General features: G+C 34.6%; 3 protein-coding genes and 2 long non-coding RNA genes across 7 annotated transcripts in view; all 5 read right to left on the bottom strand.

Annotated features, from left to right (window-relative positions):
- Window positions 1-437: 437 nt before the first annotated feature.
- On the bottom strand, window positions 438-2,922 carry LOC106786836 (protein dachsous-like). The gene is made up of 3 exons (XM_014749075.1): window positions 2,195-2,922; window positions 1,222-2,119; window positions 438-560 (listed from the first exon to the last, which is right to left on the bottom strand). The coding sequence occupies exons 1-3, from the start codon at window positions 2,920-2,922 to the stop codon at window positions 438-440; spliced, it is 1,749 nt and encodes a 582-aa protein (XP_014604561.1).
- Window positions 2,923-14,316: 11,394 nt separating this feature from the next.
- LOC106790240 (gem-associated protein 8-like) lies at window positions 14,317-15,668 on the bottom strand. The gene is made up of 2 exons (XM_014755425.1): window positions 15,275-15,668; window positions 14,317-14,993 (listed from the first exon to the last, which is right to left on the bottom strand). Exons 1-2 carry the CDS (start codon window positions 15,499-15,501, stop codon window positions 14,492-14,494), a joined length of 729 nt encoding a protein of 242 aa, XP_014610911.1. The 5' UTR covers window positions 15,502-15,668; the 3' UTR covers window positions 14,317-14,491.
- A 522-nt stretch (window positions 15,669-16,190) lies between these two features.
- Window positions 16,191-20,371, bottom strand: LOC106793436 (TBC1 domain family member 15). 2 transcript variants are annotated; one of them, XM_014760348.1, is made up of 9 exons: window positions 19,859-19,957; window positions 19,315-19,407; window positions 18,714-19,215; window positions 18,476-18,634; window positions 18,307-18,401; window positions 18,032-18,230; window positions 17,740-17,954; window positions 17,340-17,654; window positions 16,191-17,267 (listed from the first exon to the last, which is right to left on the bottom strand). In XM_014760348.1, the coding sequence occupies exons 1-9, from the start codon at window positions 19,907-19,909 to the stop codon at window positions 16,974-16,976; spliced, it is 1,923 nt and encodes a 640-aa protein (XP_014615834.1). In that variant the 5' UTR covers window positions 19,910-19,957; the 3' UTR covers window positions 16,191-16,973. The 2 variants fall into 2 exon arrangements, with proteins under 2 accessions (XP_014615834.1, XP_014615844.1); XM_014760358.1 differs by lacking the exon at window positions 19,859-19,957 and adding an exon at window positions 20,059-20,371 and having other exon boundaries at window positions 16,926-17,267.
- A 3,536-nt stretch (window positions 20,372-23,907) lies between these two features.
- Window positions 23,908-27,221, bottom strand: part of LOC106785161 — a 73,191-nt gene continuing 69,877 nt past the window's right edge. The window contains exon 3 of the long non-coding RNA XR_001381505.1: window positions 23,908-23,999. This is a non-coding gene — a long non-coding RNA (uncharacterized LOC106785161). The remainder of the gene's footprint in view (window positions 24,000-27,221) is intronic.
- On the bottom strand, window positions 25,071-26,862 carry LOC106785084. Of its 2 annotated transcripts, none has more exons than XR_001381490.1 (3): window positions 26,526-26,862; window positions 25,262-25,624; window positions 25,071-25,161 (listed from the first exon to the last, which is right to left on the bottom strand). It is a non-coding gene; the product is annotated as an uncharacterized LOC106785084 (long non-coding RNA). The 2 variants fall into 2 exon arrangements; XR_001381493.1 differs by having other exon boundaries at window positions 25,262-25,457.

Below are 27,221 nucleotides of genomic sequence, written 5' to 3'. Positions count from 1 at the left end.
TTTTTTTACAATTCAATTCAATATTTCTTTCATTTTCACATCATTTGATTATTTATTAATACATTATTATTTTCCCCTTTTCTCTAATAACGTTATTAAGAATAATTTGTTTGAATTTTGTTTTAATTTGGTGTCCTGAGTTTTGGGTCGGATGAAAGTAAAGATACGTCCCTGAACGATTCACGTACCGTTCGTCCATACTCGATAGTTTCCTCATTCACGTTCCTTCGAGAGTGTAGTATCGTATTCACTCTCCTTCTCCACAGAGTACTGTCGAGGTACGCAACGAATGCGAAAGATCGTGTGGATTCGCTCGAACGAACGTGGTCGTACTATCGAACTCTCGATTTTCCACGATAGAGGTGCACTGATCGATAACGTTCCTTAACGGTCTACAAGCTATACTAATTGCACTACGCTCCGAGGAAAACCTTTGGTTATAGGGATACCCAATTATGGTTTTCCCAGAAAGAAATAGTTAAACTGTAGTTTTCTATTCTATCCATACTCTTTCGAGATTTAATTAGTATTTCGATGTATATGGATATTTGTAATATCATCTAATATAAAATTGATTTAATTTTGATAAACATTTTTCCCCTAACAGATATAATATTATTAGATATTTTGTAATGAATATTCTATACAACGCAGAAAGCAATTAATTGCATCGTCATAATTTTCTTATGCATTGATGTAGAGTCATTTTTCAAATAATACGTATTTTTAAGAATTAAGTCACTTTTATCGAATCGATTTTTGACGATTTTTAACATTTTTTAACGATCGATCGTTGAATTTGTTTTTTTTTCTGTACGGTTCGAATCACACGAATGACTATAAAGATTTTCCTCGTTAAAAGGAAAATAAGAAAGGTAAGATTTGACGTAAGGTCAACAACACGAATCGTCGTCGTTAAAGGAAGGATCCAAAAAATTCGGAATGTTGCCTTTCACTCGAAACATTTTATCGCCCACTGATTGACTTTTATTCTTCTAATAATGATAAAAACGCGCGCGCGCATGGTGGGTACTCGCCATCGGCGAAGTACCTATTAAAAAGTAACACGTTGCTGATCAGGAATAATCATTTCCAAGAAGGTATGCGTAATAAGGAAATTGTAAAGGAATATCGAATCGCTAAACTTACGTTTTGTCGAAGAAGAAATGAACGATGGGGGATGGGGGATGGAAAGAAAAAAAGCAAAAGAAGAAACAATACCTTGAGAAAACAGCGTCCAACTGGCATATCCTCCGGCACGGTGGCATTGTACAACGGCTTCTCGAAGATGGGTTCGTTGTCGTTGAGATCGTGAACCGTAACGCGAACTGTAGCACTACTGCTTAAAGGTGGACGTCCAGAATCGGTTGCCACAACTATGAGAATAGGAGCTGGATCTGCTTCGCAATCGACGTGACTGATCGTGCTGATCAATCCTGAAATTTCGTCGATGGCAAACCAAGTGGAATTACGTATGGAATATCTTACTGCCGAATTGGCACCTTCGTCCAAATCCGTGGCGACAACACGAAGAACCGATGTACCCGGTTCGGATGCTTCGAGTAGATGCGCCTCGTACGTGTCACGTTCGAATTTCGGCGCATTGTCGTTGACATCGGTGACCAATAATTTGAAATTACGTACCGCTCTCAAAGGCGGTGTACCAGCGTCCGTAGCTTCGACCGAAAGTTCGTAAACGGGCTTCTCTTCTCGATCGAGGGGTCTCTCAACGACTACTAGGTAAATTATATTATCTCGGGTAGCCAAACCAAAATGTCCTTCGCCACCGGTCAACGTGACCGTCGCGTTCGAGTACTCCGTCCTGGAGTCAGGATCACTGACCGATATTCTCGCAACAAACTCGCCCGGTTGAGCGCTCTCGCTGATCTTAGGCGTGGCGTCGTCCGAGAGAAAGATCACTGTGATGGCCGGTTGATTGTCGTTGACGTCGGTGACACGGACGGAGAGGAAAGCACTCGCTTCGAGCGGTTGCGCGCCTCGATCTCTTGCTACGATCACCAACTCGTGACGATCCTTCGACTCGAAGTCCAACGCCTTGTTCACGTAAACCATACCGGTCTCCGGATCGATGCGGAACATCTCGCCGCGATCGGATTGTCTACGATTGATCGAGTACTCGATCCGACCGTTTTCACCGGCATCGGCGTCGCTCGCATTCACGGCTAAAACCGGCGTGCCGACGGTCGCGTTCTCCGGCACGCTCGCAGAGTACCGAGTCTGATTGAAGATCGGCGGATTGTCGTTGACGTCCTGCACCGTCACGTTCACGTGCAGCCTCGAGCGTAAGGCAGGCGAGCCCCCGTCGAGGGCTTCGATCACCAGACGGTAGTTCGAACGAGCTTCACGATCCAGCGTACCACCGTTCTGAAGATCCAGATAGAGTACGCCATCGCGACCGCGATGCTGCGACAATCTAAACGCCTCGCCGTCGTTACCCGAAACTATCTCGTAACGTTGGGTCGAATACTGACCGAGATCGGGGTCTTTCGCCGGTGGCAATGCACGCTTCGCGTCTCTCGGCGAGTTCTCGGGGAATTCAACGTCCACCCGGTCAACGGGAAATGTAGGTGCATTGTCGTTCTCGTCCAACACCTTAACAACCACCTTGACGTTTTGCGGCAGAGATACCAAGGTATAAGAAGGCCTTGTCTCTCGATCCAATGGCACCTTAGTCTTTATCTCCCCTGTCGTTTGGTCGACCGTAAGATCGGCATCCACCGCTGATCCTGAGACCGAAACTAACAGATACGGAGGGTTCTCCGCGTCGATGAAGCCCACCCTGGTGCCTGGCCGTGCGTTCTCGGAAACCTCGAAGCATCTGACCAACTCGGACCGCGTGCCCGGGGCGAGGCTCGCTCCCAGGACGAGGAACAACAGTAGCAGGTGCCTTACCGGCCGCATCCTGGCCTCCTCCCGGCCTCCTCCTGCTAACCACTTCTTTTTCTCTCCTCCTTGGAATCTCTCTCACACTCTGCTCTACACTCCGCGCTCCTTTTATTATCTCGACCCTTCCATCCTCGGATTTATCCTTCTACGACGTTAAATCCTCCTCCTCCTCCTCTTCCTCCTCCTCCTCCTCCTCTTCCTCGCTACCCTCTTCTTCTCCAGAATCTTCCACCTTGTCTAACTTCCAACTCCGACTAATCGAAATTCCTCTCTCTCTCTCTTGATCTTTCTAAATCTTCTATAGATCACGTTTTCGGTCAAATTAGATCACCCACCAGCACCAACCCAGCACAACACACAATCACCTCATCTCTCTTTATCTTTTGTCGATCTCCTCCTCTCTCTTTTCCGATTCTCCTTCGTCCGCGGCGACTCGACACACACTTTTTCCGACCACGAAACTCCCTTTTCCAGCATATAAAATATACAACTGCTTTTAGCCTACCATCCTCCGTACTCACTGTCACCGGGCATATACGCGCCGCGAGATATCGTACATTCCTCGCGTTAGATCCACCGACGATAACCGGATGGTCAACAAGACCGGTCGCGAACCTGGCGCGATCCTTTCGCTTCTCCTCCGCCGTTGCTCGTCATCGTCGTACCAGCTTTGCGTTCCGTTCTACCTGGTACGAGGAACCTGGTCCGAGACAGACGATGCTCGGCTTATCCAACGGCGCTTGGTATCATAGAAAAGGATCCCAGACTCAAGCGGGAGTGAACGACCGAAAGGATCCAGGGTCGTATCTGTTCCTAAACTCGCACGAAACCGTTCACTCGCGACGAGATAAACTCTATATATATATATCGATATATATGTATAGATAGATAGATAGATAAATATATACGAACGAAAATTTGGATTCCGCGTTTACCGATCTCTTTCCTTGCTTTCTCTCCTACGAACTCTCTTTCTTATAGGACCCTACTAGGACTAGGTCCACTATGTGTTTCTCGATCATATATCTCTTCGTAACACCTTAACTTCTTCTTATTCTTTTTCTTCTTCTCTCCTACGTGTATAACTATACGTATATATACGCACACAAGGTATATATACACATACGCGTAGATATATATCCGCGTGAAAAACCGGTCACAGTGTATAAAATATAAGAGAAGCTCGATCTAGCAGGTTTTCTATGATCTCTTGGAATAATCTCTGGTAGGGAGAAGGCAAGAAATCCTCTCTTATTCGGGATCGAACGAAACTCGGGTATTCGCGGGCACGAGGTGTCGCGTTGTTCGGGCCAGCGTCCGTTCCGCGCGGCTTCGAGGTTAGGCATGCACTGACATGGCGGCACCTGCAAGGCCTACCCTTCCCCTGACTCGACCAACTCGGCTGCCTCAGTAAGGGGGACCCGGCTGGACCTGAGCGGCGGCCATCTTGGAGAGGGGAGCGCACTCCGATACACTCTGGGCCTGATACACTCCGGGCCCAGGCATTCAACGCGCGGCACGGCAGCGAGCACCTAGACTCTACTATACTCCTTCTCTTTCTTTCTTTCTTTATTTCTTTCTCTTTCGTCGTTTTCTCTCCCACTCTGGGACCCTATCTTCTGCTTTCTCTCTTTCTCCCAATCTCTCTCTCTCTCTCTCTCTCTCTCTTGTGGAACTCACGCGCGCGCGCACGCTCTCCTCTCCCTTGTCCCTTCACTACCTCCTTGCTACCTACCTACCTGAGAGCCCGGTATGCGAGGAACTGACTTACCGTCGGCGCTCATTCCGCGCTCGGCCATACGAACCTCCTGTACGCCCGTGCCAAAGGTCCTGGAATTTCGTGACGTGACGAGGAAAGCGGCTCAGGGATCGCGCGCCAACTCTTCTCTTACACCACCCTCCTCCTTCTTCTTCTACTTCTTCTTCTTCTTCTTCTTCTTATTCTTCTACTTCTTCAGAAATACGCTCTCATTTCTTTTTCAACTTCCTTCCTTCCTTCTTCTTTAACTCGAATTTTTGAATTTTTCTTTTCCATCCTGCATTAGTAATAGTAATAGTAGTAGTAGTAGTGTAATTCGTGTCTCAATTTATTTTCATTTGTTTCCCCTTCGACGATGATTTTGGTTACGACCAAAAAAAAAATAAGATTCGTTCGAACAAGTACGAGAGATGTGAAATATTCTTTTTAGAAGGCGCCTCTTCTACAAACTCGATCATGATCGATCGCGAAACGTCGTCGTGACCGCATTGAGATACGTGAAACCAATGCCAGGATTCATTCTCTCTCTTTCTCTCTCTTTCTCTCTTTCGAACAGGAATTCGACCTCGCTTGCGGTGAACATACCCGGCCAACTTTACGCGCGTATCGCGTGATTTAACATCTTTATTTTATAGTTACCGAACGCGAGAAACTATCTCGTCTACAATTTTTACTTTCAATCTCTATTTTTATTTTCCCCCCCTTATTTTTTTCGCCCTTCCTGTCGTCCTAAACAACATTGGAATATTAAACTGTAAATTTTTCCTCCCCTTATTTTTCGTTATTCTTTATTCCTTCCTTATCATCAAGATCATCCACAAAACACACACACGCATTGACGTACCCAAGAAGAATATCATATAAAGTGTCTACTTCTCAATATTAATTTCTACCTTTTTCTTTTATTCCAACACAGAGAGTAGAGAATATATTACAAACTGAAAGAAACATATGATAATTTATTATTTTTTTATTTCCCGAATTTATATCACCAACAGAAAGAGAAAAAGAGATTCACAAATACATACATTGATGCATTGATTAAGAAAATAATCATGTCATAATGAAATACCCCCATTTAGGATCATATGATATCGAACGCGCGAAAATAGGCCATAACGAATGCGAAAGGAAAAGAAAACAAAATAAACATAAAAATAAAAATCAAAATAAAAAAAGAAAATGAGAAAGAACGACAAGTTAGAAGGGTAAAAGGGGGACAAGGGAGACCAGGTAGTAAAGAAGGAGGAGGAGGAGGAGGAGGAGGAGGAGAAGAAGAAGAAGATCCATCGGTTCCGTCGGACAGTGCGACGTGTCCTGAGGGTCGAGGACCCTTGGACTCCTCTACCTGACTCTACGAGTAGGCAGATAAATCCGCCGCCTACTACTACTCGCTACGGACAATGCGCTCGGGACGGTGCATCATCGTTCGTATTGTTTGCCCAAGCATCGAGTGCACGGCCTGATCTTTTGCAGGTGCTGGAAGCAGGAAAGAGTCTCGACCTCGAAAGTACGTTGTTACGCATATCCCCTCCCCCACCTCTTATTCCCATACTTTGGCTTCCTGGAAAATAACCCAACGTTTACGGAAGCGTTAGCACACATTTTTTACTTTTTCTTTTTTTCATGATAAAATGACGAGAGAAAACCTATTTGATAATATTGTGAAAACTGTTATGACATGTCGCGCGTAGATTGTAATTAGAATTGATTTATTTATTTGATAGTAATTAAGAATTATTAATTCGATCGTAATTAACGCTATATTTCTATCGAAGGTATCAAAAGATATCATCAATTTGAACGATTGTTGGACTATTATTATAATGATTGTTGAATTAATTATGTTGTATATATTTTTCTTCAATCTTTTCTATTAACTTTTTAACGATTATTCTTTAAGAGAGATATTTGCATCGTCAAATGTAAAGGTGTCAAAAGATACCTTCCGATCGAAATAGGTATAGACATAACCACGTTAGAAATGGATGGAAATAATTTGTGTATATTTTATTTGTGGGCGTATGCTGCGCGTGTGCGTGTGTGTTTTTGTTGTTGTTGTTGTTTTAAGGTTGATATTTGAAAATCGATCAATGTCCCTTACCAGTGTTACAAATTTTCTCCAGGAAGAAGTAAAAGAAGATTAAAAGGGAAGAAAGTATCATGGGGTTTGGGGGATTCGTTACGTAGTGAATTTTCTACGGTGATGCGCAGGTTCGTCCGAGTACCGTCAAAATCCATTTAGGATCGTCCGCAGAAATCCATAACGCGGCGAAAGCCTTTGGTAATAACACGGTTCCCGAGGTTCCTTCGATTTGGCCACAGGCCCCCGTGTTGGAAATCACGTTACTTCTCAGGAACATGAAAGTAAATTATAATGGCACGCGAATCGGCCAAGTCCTTTCACTCGAAACTCGGCAATTTTCTGATCTCTACGGTGTGTTGTCTGGTGTCTCTCTTTCCTCGTGCAAAAGTACAATAAGGTAAGCTTCCATCGGTGCAGAAAACTTTCCAATTGAAATACCAAACTATCCGATTGACCTAACGAACTCACGTGTGTACTTTTGCACGAATCTATCATTCCACGTGTGTGTGTTTTTTTTTTCCTATCACTCGGAACAAAAAAACAAAAAGAAATCGCGGCAGTAATTTACTTTTTTATTTAAAAAAAAGAACAAAAAAATGTTTGTTTGATAATATGATCGAAATAATACGGGGAATTTACTAGTATTTTTATTTTCTTGAAAAATAGTAATATTGTAATTTCGAACCGATCGGGGTATAAGATACCTGACCTGCCGTGTTCCTTAAAACCGTGTTCACCCTCCTGGAAAAATGTTGGAAATCTCGAAAAGTTCGTTATTTATCTTACCTTCGAATCAACAACGCCCTTAGTCCATGTCGCCATTTTTCTTTCTCGACCTTTTTTTCCCTCTGATCTTCGACCGCCGAAGCAAAAATGCCACCACCATTTCGTCTTACCCTTCTCTTCAGCTTCTCTTTTTCTTCTTTCCTTTCCTTTCCTTTCCTTTACTTTTCTTTTCTTTTCTTCCCTTTTATTTCCTTTCCTTTTCTTCTTTTCTCGTGGACCGAAAGTTTCCACGAAATCTTTCCATCGTACACCAATTTCGGCGCGACGTGGTGGCACGGTCGCTAGAAGAAAATTACAGACTCCGTGGATAACACAGAAAGAGAGAAAGAAAGAAAGAAAGAGAGAAAGAGAAAGAAGAACGGTGCGATAATCTGTGCCCGAGTAGAATGGAAAGGACCTCGCTCTCGGTCTTCGTCATTAAGCGAAATGATTACCGACTACTACACTACTACCACCACTAACAACAACACCACCACCACCATCACCACCTACACTACAACGAAAAACTCTGTTAGAAAAGAAAGATTCTTGCTCGGTGAGGGATGCAAACCTTCTTTCTTTATTTCCCTCTTGTCAAATTCACCATAGGAATAAAGTAAAGAATTTTGTTTTCCGATAGCAATGTTGTTCCTTCTATTATCGATCATCGATCACGATTCACGATAGGGGGGAAGACAATGGACTATAAGAAGAAAACAAAAAATGGCGACGACAGGAGAGGAAGAAGAAAAGGAATACGAAGTAAACACGGTAAAGTCTCTCTCTGTTTCTCTCTGTTTCATTCTGTCTTTGTCTTTGTCTTACTTTACCCGAAAGACCGAAGAGAGAGAACGTGATCGAGTTACGAGTTTCGAATGTCCGCAGTAGTAGTCGTTACTGCCTCTAGAGTTTCGCGCTCGATGCGATGCTCGCTCGAATTTCCTAAAAATCTTATTCAGAAAGACGAAGAACGAATAAAGGAGGACATATTCCTTCTCTCTAAACGAGAGAGAACCCTAGGAAAGGAGGAAGAAGAAAAGAAGAAGAAAACCTTCCCTCCTGCTCCTCCTCCTCTTCCTTTTCGACGATTGTCTCAGGGATCACGTTCGTCCCGTTCGTCTTATTATTTGGTATCTTTTTGACTTGGAAAGTCTTTGCTTTCTAACACGAGTTCCATTTTCATGACTAGGATGTATCATCGTACGATCGAAACAAATAAGAAAAGAAATTGGATCCGACGAATGTCAATTCTAAATTCGTTAGTGACAAAAATACAGAAAGAGAAAACAGAAATCTGAGGGACTTGTCTCATCGATCGTTTGATGGAATCACGTTTGTCTTATGTTAGAAGTCTTTTTAAAGAGGATCATGTTTGAGGTATGGTTAGAGATTGAAAAAAGGGGGAAGATTCGTAATTGTTTGTTTGAAGGATCAACCCTTTAGTCTTCGATATCTTTTGATTGTGAATAAAAATAATATTGAAAGTTAGCTAAAAAAATATATAAGATAAATGTGATGATGAATTAGTATGAATTATTTGTAAGATCGTTGAGATTTGATTTGAAAAAAAAACAAATAAATCCTTGCCTTTTGTTCTATTTGAAAATCTCTTGATAATGTTGAAGATAATTAAACATATTGTCAAAAGTTCTAGCTTTAGAGTAGGAAACAAATAAAAAAAAAATGGACAAATAATAATAAGAAAAAGGGGAATAAGAAAAGGAAGAGTAGGAAGAGATGGTGGTGGAGGAGGAAGAGGAAGAGGAAAAGGACGAAGCTTTATCGAAGTCTGCGACGAGTTGGGTGCAACGAAAATTGGTTAGTGGTGGGGGTGATGGAGACCAGCCGCATAATGACAGGGTGCCTCGCGCCAAGGCCCCGCTAACGAACCGGCCCACAGGACCCTTTGGGTCCGGGCTAGGAGACGACACTGTATTATTTTACCATTTCGAGGGTCGGAGGCATCATCAGAAATCATCGCCGAATCCATATAATCAGTAGACGGTTACGTGCGGCCATGATTTTAAGTGCGGAAGAAAAGACGATGGCGAGAAAGAGAAAGATGATGATGAAGAAGAAGAAGAAGAAGAAGAGGAGGAAGAAGAAAAAAAGGGAAGAGAAAAAAAAAGATAAAGAATAAGAAGGTGAAGCGAAGGAGGAAGAAGAGGAGGAGAAGAAGAAGAAAGAGAAGGAGGAGGAGGAGGAGGAGGAGGAGGAGTGATCCTAATAACGAGAAGGACGATTCAGAGACGCAGAAAGCAGCAAGATCCTTCCTCGCCCTTCTCCCTCGTCCTTCTTCCTCTTAACAGAAAGAGGTGGAACTTTTCAACTTGTGGATCCTTGATACGAACGTTATAGGACACTCATTGCTGCTGCTGCTTCGCTAATGACACGAGCGCGATAAAAAGTCAACCCTCTTCCTTCTCTTCTTCTTCTTCTTCTTGTTCTTCTTCTCTCTTTCCGTCCGTCGCCATCTTGCACGAAAGCAACCAACTGGTGGACACCAAGCAAGTCGTCGCGGATATACCTATTACCCGAGAAACGATTTTGAAGTAGGCTGAGAAAGGGAGAGATACCGACGGTGAGAAACTTACAGGTGGTGGCGGGGTGGAGGGGAACGGAGGAAAAAAAAGCACACGAATGCACTTAGCGATTCTCCGTACAAAATCGGTCCAATGGAAATGGAGGAAGTGATTCCAGGAGCTCAAGATCTTCCTCCTCCTCCTCCTCCTCCTCTTCTTCTTCTTCTACTTCTTTTTATTTTTCGTTGCACTGTGTTTTGTCTGTTTTCTTTTTCTTTTTTACAAGTCCCAATATCGTGACTCCTTTTATCGTGTTTAAAAAAAGGTACACAACAAAAAAAATTAAATTAAAAAGAAAAAAAAAGGATGATGGAAAGATTTATTATATCGATCGATCATCGATATCAATCAGAAGTATTCGATCATGTGGTGATAATCAATTTTAAATATATAAAACAGTTTATTTGTATTTTGTTTATTTAAAGGTATTTGGAATTGGTACTTGGATGAAGGCGGGCTGGGAGGAGGATTAGGAGGAAGGATCTGTTAAACTGACAGAGAGGTACTCTACGATTCTTATCATTGTCCTTAGTAAAAGTTTAGATTTATTTCAATCACCCTTTAGTAAGTATACGATCTCTTTTCTCTTCTTGTACTCTTCTCTCTCTCTTCTTGACTACCCTACGTGCAAAACGAGATGAAATGATATATAATTCTTCGATATAATGTTCACGGGAAAGCTACGTCATGGACGATGCAACGCAACATACTTACTGGTATACAACATACATGCATGATGGCGACTATATCGTGAAAGTTGATCGATAAAGATCTAAATGAAAGTCGTCGCGTAGCATAAGATATCTCTCGTATGCATATATATTACGATATATATGTGTATATGTATATGTTTATGTATAAGTAAATACATATATATATATAGTTATATACATTATATGTATATATTTTTTATTTGGATTTATCTGTACGTATGTATATGTTCCAGAAACTTCCTTGAGAAGAAGAAAAAGAAGAAGAGACAGTCTCTGCCTCGAAGGAAAACATAGAAAACGGTATTTTCTACTAGACACTAACACCCAAACGTCAAAGGGAAATTATCGTTCCAGGGATCTTATTTAGAAGATCAAGGGAAACACTGCTTTTACGTAAAGTCCCTCCTCCCCTTTAACTTCAGCATAAGACATTATTAAAGTAAGGAATAAAACAAGAAAAGAAAGAAAAGAAATATATATTCTATGTGATTTCCACGTTCTTCCTCATCGTCAGTGTTTTATAATTTATTATTATTATTATTATTATTATACGATAATACACTGATTATTATTAAATCGATGAAATCAATTTTGTTCAAGCAAATGAACTTATACATTACTTCCATAATGAAAAAGGTCCAATAATTATTTTTTGTTAAAGTATTATATTTGAAAAAAAGAAAAAAATGGAATTTACGTTGAGATATTTTTTTATAATATATTGAATTAAAATGAGGTCTACACAAAGAAAGAAGATCAAAAAAGGGAAGGACGTGGAAGGATCTCTTAGAAACGACAAGTTTCAAGATACCGTGGGAGTAACTATATAGTAGATTGAGTGAGAGAGAGAGAAAGAGAGAGAGAATAGGTCGATACGCGCGTGAAACGATATCGACACGGCAAATACGCGTTATCTCGATAATTAGGTGCTTTCTCCAAAGCAAAGTATCGATGTTAAAGTCTCTCACGAACTGGTTTCAGAATTCTACGGTACGTGTCAACGAGTCCGCTTAAAGATAACGTATTGACGGCTCAACGCAGATTCTTCTTTACGTTCTCCTACCCCCCTTCTTTATTTATTTTCATTTTATATTTTATTTCTACGATATCTATGCACGATATAATATATCCACTAGTAAAACGTGTCTTTTCATGGAAATCTTGATCAACCCTTTCTCTATCGTATACACACACACACACACACATCTCGTTAATGCCTTTTATTTCTTCAAAATTAAATTAATTCTATCTCCTCGTTTAGGTTAATAAATATACGAAAAGCAAATTAACCGGTAGAATGTGATTAGGAAAAATGTGTGATTTAAATTATAAAATTGAAATAGTAAAGAGTAAGGGGGGATTGTTATTTTTATATCTTCAATTTCCGGTAAGTTCGATCAAGTATCTTTATTACAAATTAACTAACAGTAGATAAAGGAAATTAATAAGTTTAAGTTGATTCATAATATAAAAGAAAAATCATTGGTCAAAAGGGCGTTAGAGTTGAAAGATTTTTCAGACTACGTAGGAAGGTATAAATCGATTGTTCCAAACGCGAGTAATAATAATATAGAAACGTTATGGCGTGGCCGTTCACATTAGCCATTAATTGCTTCCCGCGGTATATTTCATGCGTTAGGTGTCATTTATGGGGAAGAGAAGCTCGCATAGAAACTCTCTCTCTCTCTCTCTAACTCTATCACTAAGATTACGAGTCCTTTACTCTCTTTCACAGAAGAGAACCTTCAACTTCTCTACCTCCTTCTAACGTTCCTAAACGACTCTTGGAAGCCTCCAGGACAATTGCTTTTAACTTAAGACCTGTAACCCCGAACTTCTTGCCCATTTAATGCCGTTTACTAAACGAGAATCACATGGATATGTTTATAATAACGTTAAGAGATTTATTAAACAATAGTAATAATGACTTAATGTGTCTAAATGATTTCGTATCGTTATTTAATTAAATTTTTTTATTTCTTCATCTCTTTTTTTTTCAAAAATTGAAATTACACTCGTATACCAAATGTTTTCTTTTTTCTGTTTTTAGATATACGATTTGATTCTCGAGATATTTGTTAGATAATTAATAAATATTGATTATTTTGCTACAAAACGATTTACTATTACCAATTGAGTTATTCGACGTTAAGAAAAAAATACCGTAGGAATGCTGGCAGGGAACCTTGAAAGCAGAAAACAATGAATACATGCTCTTATTTGCACATTAGTTGCACATTTAAAATCTCTAATTGCACACTTCATCAATTAATTATTAATTAATTAGTTAGTAATAATTAAAACAACAAAAACGTCTTTTCTCATTTCTAAGCAAAGCAATGAAGTTTTCTATTGTTTTTTGTTTTCAATCAATTGCTGACTTATTGTTTGTCCGTTTTTCTCCGGTCTTTCTAGCTCCAATATGATATCAGTTTTATTTTTAATCTCGTAACTCTTTTTCTCTGTACCTGTTCCAAGACAATCGTTCTTAACGAGTAAACTCCTTTAATTAATAATTAAAACAAAATATCTATATTAGATTTCTAATTGTTGTTTGTTTTTAAATGTATACAGAATATAATTACACATACAATTTGTGTACACTACTTGCTATTAAAAGTTACTAGGAAATAAGCAAGTTTAAAATATATTGAAATTCTAGTAACGTAGCTAAGCATCATGTCGATAATAGTAGTGTTCTACCTTTATCTTACCGACCCAGATCTAATGGTAACTTATTACAGAATTAGGACAGCATGGAGCACCTCCGGCAGTAAGAAGCTAATATGTGCAACTTTTAGCTCACTAACATCCCATTGTTAATCCATAATTGTTTGCCTTAATTATTAATTATTTCACAAGTTATTGATAATTAAAAAAGTGATAATTTTAACCCACCACGCGAATTAGGGCAGCATAGAAAAACTACGGTTGGTTAAAATTCAGGATGCACATCATGGGTCTTCAGAAGCGGTTACCTCCTCATGGTTAGACCTGGGCAATGGTGTTTTACTTTCAGTATAATGTTTATCATATTTTATATGATATACATTCCATTGCAAGTAAAATCCAGCCAAAGACCGCTTACCATTAACATTATAATTGTAATTAGTTTCTATTAACTTCCTAATTTATATCATATTCCTTTACTCCTTTCCTTGATTCCTTCTATCCATTTAATATACAGAAACTAATTACTTTATAATGTTTTTTAATAACTTTTATGTATTTACAGATACCAGGGAGCAGTCAAAAATTGTTGAAATTTAAGTTGCAATCTATAAAAGAGATTGCATTCGATTCATTCATTGCATCTTTACAGTCCTAGAATAATATTTTTTTTACAGGTTTTTTTTAAATCATAGCTGCAATGGATAGCGAATAGGATATAGTATTCTTTGATAGTATTGTACCGTCATCGCGTTAAGTACCTACTATTGCCCACTGGTGGTCCCGGTAGTAACTAAGATGAATCTGGGTAGATAAAAAAGGGGACTTGTGAACTTCTATGTACTTCTGTATTCTTTAATAAAAGGACTCAGTTTTTGGAGCAGCAATTAGTTCATTAGTAATATAATGTCTAACTAAAATTTAAAATCTACTGATGATAAAATATATATTTGAATTTTTTTATTACAAAGGCTTAAATTATACGTTTTAAAAGGAAAAGGAAAATATTTTATAGTCTTAAAGGAATATTTGGCCAATACTGAGGTTTTGATTTATCTTTGTGTCTTTCTATTGTCGCTATTAATGCAGTTTCCATAGCCATTATTGTAGGACCAGCATCTCCATACAATAATTTTGCATTTTCATTTCGAGTTTGATTACAAATTACTCCATTTTTTATAAAAGCTACAGTTTCCTTTTCGATAGCAGCTAACTCTTGTTCTCGCTTTTGTTTCAATTCCATTTGATGTCGTAAACTTTGTTCCAAAAAGGTCTTCATATCCTCATCAACATGAAATTCTAAATCTTCTTCGCCTTGATATTCTTGTTTTTTGTAATTTTCACGAAAATTTTTATTTTGTTTATAAGTATTCTGTTGTCGCTTATAAACAGTCTGGATGTCATTAGTTTGTTTATTATTCAGTCCAATTAAAGACCTAATTTTATTTCGTAATATTTCATTCTCATTTTCCAATGCTAGACACCGAGATCTCCACCACGTTACGCTGTGCCTATAAACATAAAAATAGATATGTTCAAATAAATACTATACTACATTAATGGTACAGATAAATAAAAATTAGTTCTAATCCAAATCTCTCTCTATGATAAAAAAGACAAGATAATATTAAAAATTATATATAAAAATATATAAACAAAAAATGAGCACTAAACACTTATTGTACAAATAATAAAAAAAAAAAAAATATTATCAATACGAATCACTAGATAATTTAAAATGACCAGAAACAAAATAATAAAAATTAATTATTTTTCTTATTTTATATAATACCTTTTTTGCCACTCTTGAGCAGCCACATAATTTTTCCAAAACGCATCAGCTTGCATCGTGTCTTCTATTATTACTTCTTCTTTATTAAAATTAACATTAGCACGTTCTTTTATTAATCTTTGACTTTTAAATGACCTAACCTCAAACTTCATACATCCGCGTTGGCGTCTCTTTAAATTACGTTTCTTCCTTCGATTTCTATTTCTTCTCGCAGATAGAAATTCCATACTAGAAAAATCTTTGAAATATATTTTAGCAACGTTGGTTATATATTTATGTCAATATAAAAAAACTTCATTGTTTATATATAGGATTTATTTTTTATTTTTTTTTCTTATCGTATCTTTTAAAAGGCAGCTGTTGCAATGCGCCCCCATGCTTCAAATGCAAGAATCACTTAAATAAGATATGTTTGCTTGCATATGTGCACTATTTTTATTATTCTAAAGCTTCAGATAATATTTCTGGTTTTTTTTTTTCACTATCGTTTAATATGTTATCTTTTTTTTTTTTACCAATTGTCTTCTTGACTATGTATTTAAAAAAAAGAACATGGCTACGAGCCGTTAACTGTTTGTTAAAACTTCTTTCTATTTTGCTACCACGATCTGTTCGTTATCAACATTTTCGAAATAATATAAATATCACTTACGTACGTATTATATTTTTGAATGTAATAATTATTAACAGTAATTATATAATTATAAATAAATAATAGCTTTAATTCAAAGAAAACAATTTCAAACACATTAGTTACTTTTTTCTTTTATTATTTTTTAATAATCAGATAAAAATTGCAATTTTCTTTTTAATTATTCATACTCTTTGCTGATTAAAAAAAAATAGGTTTAAAAGAAAAAAACGAAAAGAACAAAAAAAAGAAAAGGGAGATTAAATGAAAAAAGAAATTCATAAGATTAAATAGGTGACTTTATTAGAAATATACAGCGCTTTTGTGAGACTTCATAAAAATCTAAGAAAACATTATTTAAACTCAAAAATAAGATTTGATTTACTGCGCTGTTAAAAGATAAAAGTTTAGTATCATTGTTCCCTTTTGATATTCAAACTTTATGCAAAGTTTTTGATAGAATGATATAATTATAGTCAACTCGAACAATTCGTTTAATATTCCTCCGTCGAAGTAGTAGTCTCACATCAATTATTAATAAATTTCTTATTAAATATAGCAAAATTCATTATAAATATCTCAAAATTCAACGCTACTAGTAATGTGTTTCTTTTTTCTTTTATTTTTCTTTTTCGTTTCTTGCAAATATGATATAAATTTTTACATTTACACTTACGTCAAAATTGCAAATTCAAAAAGAAAACAAATATTTCTTTCTTTTTTTTCATTTTTTTTGTTTTTTTCTTATTATACCTAATAGGATGCCAACGATTAGAAAATGATCGGAGAAAAAACTCGAGTTACGTCCTTGTTTTTATTTTATTATCAATGTTTCGTTTCTTTCGTTTTTTCTTTTGTGCAATCTAATTTTTCGTTGAAAGCTAAACACGAGATCATGTTTTTAAAAAATTAAAAGAATGACAGAGATAGAGAAAAAGAGTGAGAGGAAGAGAGAAAAATGATAATAGAATAAATCTTTTGTGTGTTCTACTAGGCTAGAGTTGTTTTTTTTTTTTTTCATAGATGTTCATAAACATAAAACTGTGAAGATAGACCACGATCTTCATCTTATAGAAAAAAGTTCAGACCTTTTTCGAAAGACTTTTCGTTATTACCATGCTGGACCGTTACACTTTCCGAACTGTTTCGTCTAGAACTTGTTCTAATAGAAGAGCTAGCCGCATCTATTATATTTTCTTCTATATCGCTTTCATCTGATGTTCGTTCTCGGGGCTCCAATCCAATAATTGCACGCACCTTGTTCGGCAGTTTGTTTTCCATCGTCATTAATTGATAATAAATACCTTCTGCTTTGGAAAGCGTCGATTGTAGTTCAATGTGTAGAGAAAGATCATTTATATGCTAAAAAATACAAACAAATAACTGTTATTAACTCATGATTATTTAAATTATTCACGATAGACTGTTACTTACTTTGAGTATTTCCGTAAAGCCAAAATTACTTTTTAACAATACATTTCTTTCAGTATCTAATATAGCTACACATATGAGTAAATGAAAATTAGGACATGGCAAACCAGTCCATAAAATTTCCCACAGCTTCATTATGTCAGATGAACTAAATTCTCTTTTGAATAGTACTAGTAACCAACGAAAGCAGAAGAACATATTTCCAGATTCGTGTTGAGTTAAATAGTGTTCCAATTGTCGATCCATATTGTATAGTAAAGTATGTATATTACGTAACTGCGTTTTCATTCCAGACTGATCCATTTCGAAATTTGTACTCTGTTTTTAAGGAAAAAGAAAAAGATTAATTTATTACAATGAGAAATGTGTAATAATTTGTAATAATAAATAATCAAATATTTACCACTTTATCCATAAAACCAACAAAACACCAAAAAGCATCCGCTTCGCAATCCATCAAACATAAAATAGGACTGAGTAGATCACTCATACCTTGGACATATCCTAAATCAAAATTGTACATTACATAAGTCATGAGTATGTCATTTAATATTTCTAGATGATTATTGTCGCCTAGAAAGTAGGGATGCGTTCTATCCGTTCTGTTAACATCTTTTTCTATAAATTCAAAGAAATCAAATTAATATATTGCTGATAAATAGTTTTTTTACAATTAATATTTTGTTTTAGATTACCTATCAAGTTTTTCCTGTCCCGAAAGTCTGAAAAACGATTTTCTTGTGCTAGCGTCATAGACCGCCATTGAAGTTTCATATTAAAGTACTCATCAGTTTTCTTTCTTCTTATTTCCATTCTCTCAATGTGACTTGAATTCCATGGATAATAATTTAATAAAAATTTCCAGACTTCATAACGCAATGGTGGATGTATACCCTAAGAGTTTAAAAAATATTATTGTTATTAGCATCGATATAAAAGAGGACATTTGAAGTGGATTTAATATACAGACCCCTCGAAAAATTATTTCTTTAACAGCATCTGCGTCAAAAATTCTTCCTTCTGAATCTTTGCTACTGTCCCATTGCTCTTGCGATAAAGGTAAACCTAACAGTTAAAGAGTCATTAATAAGCTTCTTTGTAAATGATTTTTGTATAAGATTTAATTTTACAAAGTGTACCTCTCGGACATGGAGGTCTTGGTGGAAATGGTAAACCTATATCTGCCTGTCCTATCACTTCATATTCATCCACAGGTTCCTGTTGATTACTCGATAAGGAAGAATTAAGTAAATCAGCTACCGCTTCTTCGACCGGTCTTTTTACTGGTTCTTTGTATACTGAAATATATAACTAATTTTTTATGCCATATTTTATTGGGATATTTATTATAAAATGAATTTTTGTGTATTAACTTACACCAAATATCCGCTAATTTACTGAATGCTTCTAATGTAGTTTCATATGGACGGTTATGTAAATTTTTAACAAAATTCCATACATAATCCGAAGTATTCTCTTGAAATAAATTCAATTCAGCAAAAGATTTGTTCAAAGCAGTTTCGACCTCTTCCAATACATAATACAAGTTTTTGTCTTTCGTTGAGCTTCTAAAGTTAATAAAATTCTTTAACGTATTAACAAAAGTTTCAGCTTTAGACAATTGAAAGAAGGCAACATAGGTGGTACCATCCTTTTGTATAAATATAAGCTGCTGTCCTCCAAGATTAATACGAAATGATTTTAAGTCGGAGAATAATATTCTAACTATCTTTGAATGTCCATAAGAGTCTGCACCTTCCGAAGTAGTACGTGTTCTTCTTGTATGAGTATCTACTAAAGACCATTCTGGATCTTGATCTTGATTCTCTAGTACGACAGATTCTTCTGTAGGTCTCCATTCTATGCATTTGCCAAAACTCTAATAACGCATATCAAAGAAATTCATATTACATTCACTTATCATATATATGTAAATATAAGAATAAATAATAATAATAATAGATATTTATTTTCTTACATATTCAACAATATTCAAAGTACCCGAACTGTGAACTTCATCCTCTTTGGTATTAGATCCACGCAGTACAACTCCAGTGTAGATGGAGAGTTCCTAAAAATAAAAAAAGGACACTTCCATAATGAAATAAAAATGTGAATGGTTCTTGCACAATATTTTAATTTTACATTAATATCAAAATGCATGAGTCATGTCTCAACATAAAATATATTAATAATTTTCTTATAAGCAGATAATAATCCTATAAATAACATTCTATTTAATATTGTATCCATAAAAGTAATAACATAATATCGTGTAATTATTTTCATGTACTTCGATTTTAATCACTGATAAAACTTTACCATTTAAATACCATAAACGTTCGCGCATATAATACAAAAGGAACAAACTAACCTCAAAGCAATGTTTACAGCGTTACAAGTTTGATACACAGAAATTAAAAAAATGTAAAATCGTATGATCGAATAATATAAAAATAATAATTGAACATAAAAGATAAATTATGAGCGAAGATATGAAATTTGAAAAATGATTTCCCTACGTTTTTCTCTCTCTTATACATTGTTGTTGACATTTGATAGGACAAAAACATGTGGGCGGGTGTGTTCGATGTGGTACGTCATTCTCGAATTCAAGAGACATGTCTAAATAAAATGCAGTATACGTCGTTGATATAGAAGAGAATGTGCGTTTATAATGATTGATAACAAAATATTTATTAATGTAGAAAAATAATCTCACCATTCCCTGCTCCGTCGTTTCGGACATCTCAAAGTACACGTACAATGATGGTTCGTATGAAACACTGACAGGTTGATCTAATTTCTCAACACATCCCTACCACACAATGCAACTGTGATACCAAACCCGTTACAATACTATCTTTTGAAATGTTCCGATCGTATGATAATAATAATCAAGAGAAAATCCATGCGACGTTTAACAATCTTAAGAATATCAACGTTTTGTTCATTTTCTTACGACATTATAAAATGCGATAGTGAACGTCCTTAGAATATGTAAGATGAAAAGGATGAAGACGGGTAGTAGGAGGTTTATTTTTTAAAAGACAAAAGATACCGACGCCCAGCAAATAGTAGTGGTACCGCTGGTTAAAGCTCTTTGTATAGTATATATTTACCTTTGAACCAATCAACTTGACATATTATTAAAAAATATTGATCATAATTAATAATAATTTATGATAAAGGGGAAATAATTAAACGAGTTCAGATGCATATACATATATATATTTTAATTTAATTCGGATACACATATTTATATACGTACATTTCTAAAGACATTTGTTATTTTAAATCATAGATGCAGTTTTAGCTACATTTTAAATAGAGTATACTTTTCTTAGTACCGATCAAGGTGAGCTCTTTGTGATTCTCACTATCGGATTTGATCACACGTACGCGTATAGTATATTTGTATAGCTCGTTATTCATTGTTCAATTTACAAACGAATGCTTTGTAATTGTTCATTAGTCATTTTTGACCCTTGAACTGTGTCCTCGTTGATATGTCGGAAGATGCATACAATTTTTATATCAATTTTTATCCGTTATTAATTATATATTTATATATATAAATTTATATAAATTTATACAAACAGCGAGTATTTATATATATATATATATATATATATGTTTATTTGATTTATTACTTTGTTGCTAATTAATTAATATATCGTTTTCTATTATTTCAATAAATTAATTATTTGTTGCATATTTAAATATACGGATGCATGTGCATCGTTGCTATTAAATGGCAAACGTATAAGTATTGCCATCTTACGTTGAAAACTCTAAGCTCCTTTCAAGTTGAATATTTAAATCGAACAATACGAGATAGTGTAATGATTATTATTTATTATAATAAAAATTTCAATTTTAAAACTTCAATGTGTTTTGCAATTATCTTTTCCGTAATATCGATTAAACGATACTCATCATGAATAGAAGTTCCATTATTCAAACAGAAATTAATCACTTTACAAGAACACCAAATATGAACGGAAGGATGCTTATATCGTTGCTTGAAGTCATTTCATCATATAATTATTAGAGTATCAAATTCCACGACAAACAATGTCTCATTTCCGAATAATTTCCGGCATGTTTTTCGAAAAAAAGAAAATAAGATAATAATGTAATATCTATCATGCGATAAGCTACTCGAAGTAACTTATCTCTCGAAGAAAAAGAAAAGTATCCACTTTAATCAAATACAAAAGCCTAATCGAAAAAGGATGAAGTCCGACTCATCGTGAAGTCTCTCGACAAGAGAGTACATGATTATAATTATTAAAGAGATACAGATGTTGTTAAGCAATATTAGAAAAGAACATAAAAAAAATCAAGGAATTGCCATTCGTTCTCCTTGATTTTAATGACTTTGAACGGACTTGTACTTTCACCGGTCATAGTCAGCGGATATGTTACCTCGAGTACATCTGCACCAACCAGTTATTTCCGCAAGCATAATGTTTACGCTAACGCTTATCTATTAATCGTCTTTTTTTTATTACCATTTTGTAACAGATAAAAAGATTATTTACATAAATGTATAAATGTATGAATTATCATACGTTTACGAATCATCGTTTGATATTCTAATGACAAAATTCAAAATTTGTAGAATAATAATTGATAATAATAATAATAATAATAATAATAATAATTATGTTAATAATAAAATTGTTGTAGGATAAAAGGTAATCTACAGATTATATTAAGAATAATTGATCCCAGCAATCGACGATTTATTGCAGATATATTATTTAAAGTCCCTGTTAAAATAACACTTAATCAAATCTATGAAACAAGATTTTGCTATTATACATATAGTATAATATTTAAGTTGCGAAGCCACGAAAGTGTTAGCTAGCAAGCGAGAAAGTATTGCAAAAGATCGTTTTAATTTAACAATGTTGAAATTAAACTTCTATAGTTGTTCATGTTTATACAGAATTGGCACAAAATTCCTAGATCAGTCCAAAATTTATATCCTTGTAATTTAACAAATTGATGAACAAAAATTAACTTAAAATTTTAGTCGTAATATAAATTTAAGATCTAACTGTAACGTTTTTACGCGTTTGCAGTTAGTTTAAGACAATTTGCAAAAAAAAGAAAACGGAACAAATTCAGAATTATACTAAATCATTTGGAATCTCATGAAAAAGTATATAAGGAATCCTAGAAGACATTTGTCCAATGTATCCATGTAATTCTATAATTATCTTTTTCCACCTTTTGTAGTAAAGTAGTACTCACTTACTTAAGTATGAGCTGTCATTATTATTTTTGCACCATGAATCGATAGATTATATCGAACGTTCAACATGTTAACGTCCTTCTCTTATACCAGATGGTATCGATCGTTTATTATTCGGACACCGATCACGTGTTCAACCATAAACGTCTTCTACGCTATATCTTTTTAACCCATATGGTTTAGTCTTTGTGATAACTTTGAATCATTCTGGATAATTGCTTTTTATTATAAGTCTTAATCGTTAGACTTTGTTTCGATCTGTTATTAATTTTAGCATAAATACAAAGATGATAAGTATGAATCATCATCATCATCATCCTCGTTGTTTGATAATTCCAATTTATTATTTGAAAAATTTTCATGTATATACATATATATAACATTTACTTACATTTATATACACATGTTATATCGTAACAAAAAGTAGGCGAGAAAGAGGACACGTTTTGTTCTCATTTTACATATAAAAAGTAAAGAATTCATAAAAATATGTAACATAGAAATATGTATGTTCATTTGTAACTTATATATGATCTTATTAGGATACATGCAATAAATTCAAATCCATTTTTACGGACATTAATAATTTTAATATAAATATATATATATATATGCACGTGTGTGTGTGTATAAATCTATATTTTGAAATAATAGCATCATGTCGAGAAACCCAAACAATACGATACATGTGTGCTCCATTTATTTTTACTTGGCCAACATATTTGCACATACATTTCTATCGTCGCGGTTTAGACAGACGTACATACTATAGTCAAAAATAGAAGTTACATTATAGAGCAACCGATTACGTATGAATAAATGTGCTGATTTAACACAATCATTATGTTTTTATCGTTGGAATTTTTCAATTGTGATAATTTTTTTTTTCATTCATTCTTTTTTTTCAAAATTTATAAATTATATATATATGCTTTATATATAAATATAACAGTAAATATCTATACAATTATTTTATAGGTAATTTATTATTTATAGATAAATATATATATTTATTTATTAATCATTAATTAGTATTATAATATAATAATTATAATATATATTTATTCATTCTCTTTTTTAAAGGAGGTTTATATATTCGTAGAAAATTTCTTTGTTATTTATTATGATTGTACTAACAAATCGAAGTTTCTATTAGATGAGTAAGAACCTAATTATGAAATCGATCTATACAAAGAATTCAGTGCGGCTGTACTGATACGTTCAAGAACGAAATATCCGGTACAAAGAAGAAAACTAAACGGAAGTATGCGCTAAATGAAAAACAAAAAGATGCTACTAATAATAATATACTACTTGACTTTTATATCTAATTTTCTAACTATGAATTATGCTCCTGCATTTTCTTCTTCTTCTTCTTCTTCTCCTTCTTCTTCTTTCTGTAAAAAATGAATAGTCAGTTCTGTCTAACATATATTTATCATTTATTTTTTGTTTTTCTTCTCATCGAATGACGCAGTGATGTCAAAGTGACGTTAAAAAGGTTGAATATTGTAAAAACAAAGATTCGTTATATAAGATAGTTGTTAAATTATTTATTGTCGTGTATCGTAATATTGATCCAATCTAAATAATTATATTTTTTTTTATATTACAATAATCTTATATTATTATAAAAATAATACTTAAAAAAAATTGCAACATTTCGTAGGAAGATATCTAAGATATTAATTAAATAAAAATGAATTTGTGTGATTAAAATTCTATACCATCTTGTTATCTGTTTAAATAATTATTTTAACGCTTATTAATTTTTTTTATTGTTTCAAGATTATTTTTCACACACACACACACACACACGTTTGAAGGTGTTCTTTTATCAAGGTCGTCTAACGAAGTTTCATCGAACGTGAAAAGAAACAAAAGACGTATTTTAAAGGATACGGCAAACTCGTTATGCCGTGCTACCTCTTTCATTCGACGAATTTAATCACAAACTCGGAAGGATCATACACGATGACTTTCAATGGATCCGAGTAATGATTCCGAGTGCTTCTCCGGGATTTCCGTTGGTAAGTGAATCTGTGATAAATATTCATCGCTAGGAATGAAACTACGATTTACGTATTTGTGTACATTACAATAAGATCAGACAGATCATCTCGATGAGAAAAGAAAAAATCAATGTTTGAAAAAAATAGAAGATGACTTTTTGTCTATTAAACTAATCTATATTAAATTTTAATAAGAAGGTATATATGATATACCCCTTAAGTATAATATAAGTAAACAAATTAATATATAATAAGAAGGTATACATATGTCTGTTTTTTATTAATTTGAGAATATTATTTGTATATTATATTAATAATAATAATAATTGTAATTCTTTTAATGGGAACATTATGAGTACACATACGAAACTATTAAATTAGCTTATCAAATAGAATGAATAAACAATCAAAAAATTGTAGACAATGCATTGAATTAAATTTAAAATTTGTGCTTTCAAGTGATGTAGTTGTTGATGTCGGCGTTGTAAAGGGCTTCCATGGGATACAACTTGCAATCGATATGCTTTGACAGTAGACAAAGGTTGCCCTGCGTGAAAGAAGAAGGGTTGTGTTGTGTCGCGTGCATACTGAAGCTCATATATGTATATACAGATTGTAAACGTATACTGCAGGTAGGGTATACTTACACGTATGTTATCTTTTTTTATCCACGTAGGTGCAATATATACCTTTGCTCGCGTAAAATAGAGTATACATATATATATATGTATGTACAATGTAAAGTACATATATACACAACAGTAGACATATGTTTCTTCTGAAAGGTGCTGCTGGGACTCTTCTTTCCACTTGGAGATAAAATTCTTCAAGATGCTTCTACAGCTATAGACGAAAGTATTTTATTCTTTTTCTTTCTTTATTCTCTTTTTTCTTCTCTCCTCTTCCACGTAGTAACAGGGGGCCATTAGCCTTCGATATTCACTCGGCTTTTAAAATATATATATATATATATATATATAAATTATAATCTACCTGAAGTGTGATCCGTCCTAAAATTGTTTAATCATTTTAAATATATTTCATTCCATGATTTTCATTTAGAAATCTTTATTTATACAGGAAATATATGAAGATTAATGTTCTAACGTTTTATCATATTTTCAGGTGCGAAAGATAGGAAAAGAAATTGCGATTTAATCAGATATCAACTTTGAATTTATTTGTTCGGCAATGCTTACGTCATTGTATTATATATATATATATATACAAATATACATCATTTCCAGGATGAAATAATTCAGAGACACTACCCTTGTTACTTTAACGGCTTCGAAAGAACAATATAAATAAGGTGTATCGACGATCGAACTTATCATTTATTTAGAGATCGGCCTAAAAATGTATTTTATCGATCGATTAATAAACGAAATCAAATAATTCTTTGCGTTTGACATTAGGTAAATATTATCATACATAACCGTTAACCGTCTCAAGACTATTTATCAAAAACAATGATATCGATTGTGGGTGATTAAAATTCCAACATTTTTATCATCCCTTTTAAAACATCAAATTATAAACACATATCTACAATTTAATATTCATTTTTATCGTTTCATCCAAAATAAGATCAATATTTCCAGAGAATGTTGTTAATATTTCCATTCATATTTTACAGATCCCATATTACTCCAATTTAAATTGTATTTCTTTCAAGTAATCTCAATGAAAAAAAAAAAAAAACAGGAAGAAAAACAAAAGGATTGATCTGTAATAAAAATAATAAATAATAAAAGAGAAATTAGAAAGAATAGAAAGAAGAAGAAGAAGAAGACATTTGCGTGATGAAGAAGAAAAAAGGAATAAGAAAAGAATTCAAAAAATGTCGATCTTTCATTCACTAGCAATGCGAGAGGTTGTTTCCTCCCTCCCCCCACCCATCTCTCTCACCTCTCTTCACCCCCTGTCACCAATGAGAATTCGCTCTAGTGTTACGCACAAGAGCAGCGGCCAGGGCTAGCGGCCAGGCAAGCAAGCAGGCTGGCAGGCAGGCAGGCAATTCCCGGTGCAAACGTACTCGGCCGAGTGCAAGTGTACTGAGCGTTCACTCCAGTGCTAGAGTATCGACCCGAAGTGAGAGACCCATGTGCCGACCGATTCCTCCTTTCTCCTTCTATTCGCTCGAGAGAGATATTTAACTCGTACCCTTTCCTCTAACTCCCCTTATCCTCATTCATCCCTCTTTTTCCCTCTTACTCTTGTTCCACCTCTTCCATCTCTTTTCTTCCTTCCTCTTTCTCAACTATACTATCTCTTTCTCTTTCTTTCTTTTTTTCTTTCTCTCTCTCTCTCTCTCTCTCTCTCTCTCTTCATCTGTCGTCATTCTTTCTCTTTCCTTCCTATTTACTTTCTATTCTTTTCTAACGTCAGACCTAAGAGGAAACGTTAAGGTCGAAAGTTCCTCGAACGATCACTGAAAATTCATACTTAAGATAATCGTCTGCTTTGTGTGCATGCGCGAGATATCTTCTCAGGAATGTCTTCTGATCCTAAGGTACCCGAACCTCTTTTCTAAACTTTACTTTTATATTTTTTTTTTTTTTTTTTTTTTTTTATTATTTCGTTCCTGATAATTTTGTATTATTT

This window comes from Polistes canadensis, unplaced genomic scaffold (assembly GCF_001313835.1).
Source record: "Polistes canadensis isolate GaletaPanama2010 unplaced genomic scaffold, ASM131383v1 scaffold_0, whole genome shotgun sequence".
Classification (NCBI taxonomy): Eukaryota; Metazoa; Arthropoda; class Insecta; order Hymenoptera; family Vespidae; genus Polistes; species Polistes canadensis.
The sequence above is the reverse complement of the archived record's forward strand: the minus strand, read 5'-3'. Positions and strand labels throughout refer to the sequence as shown.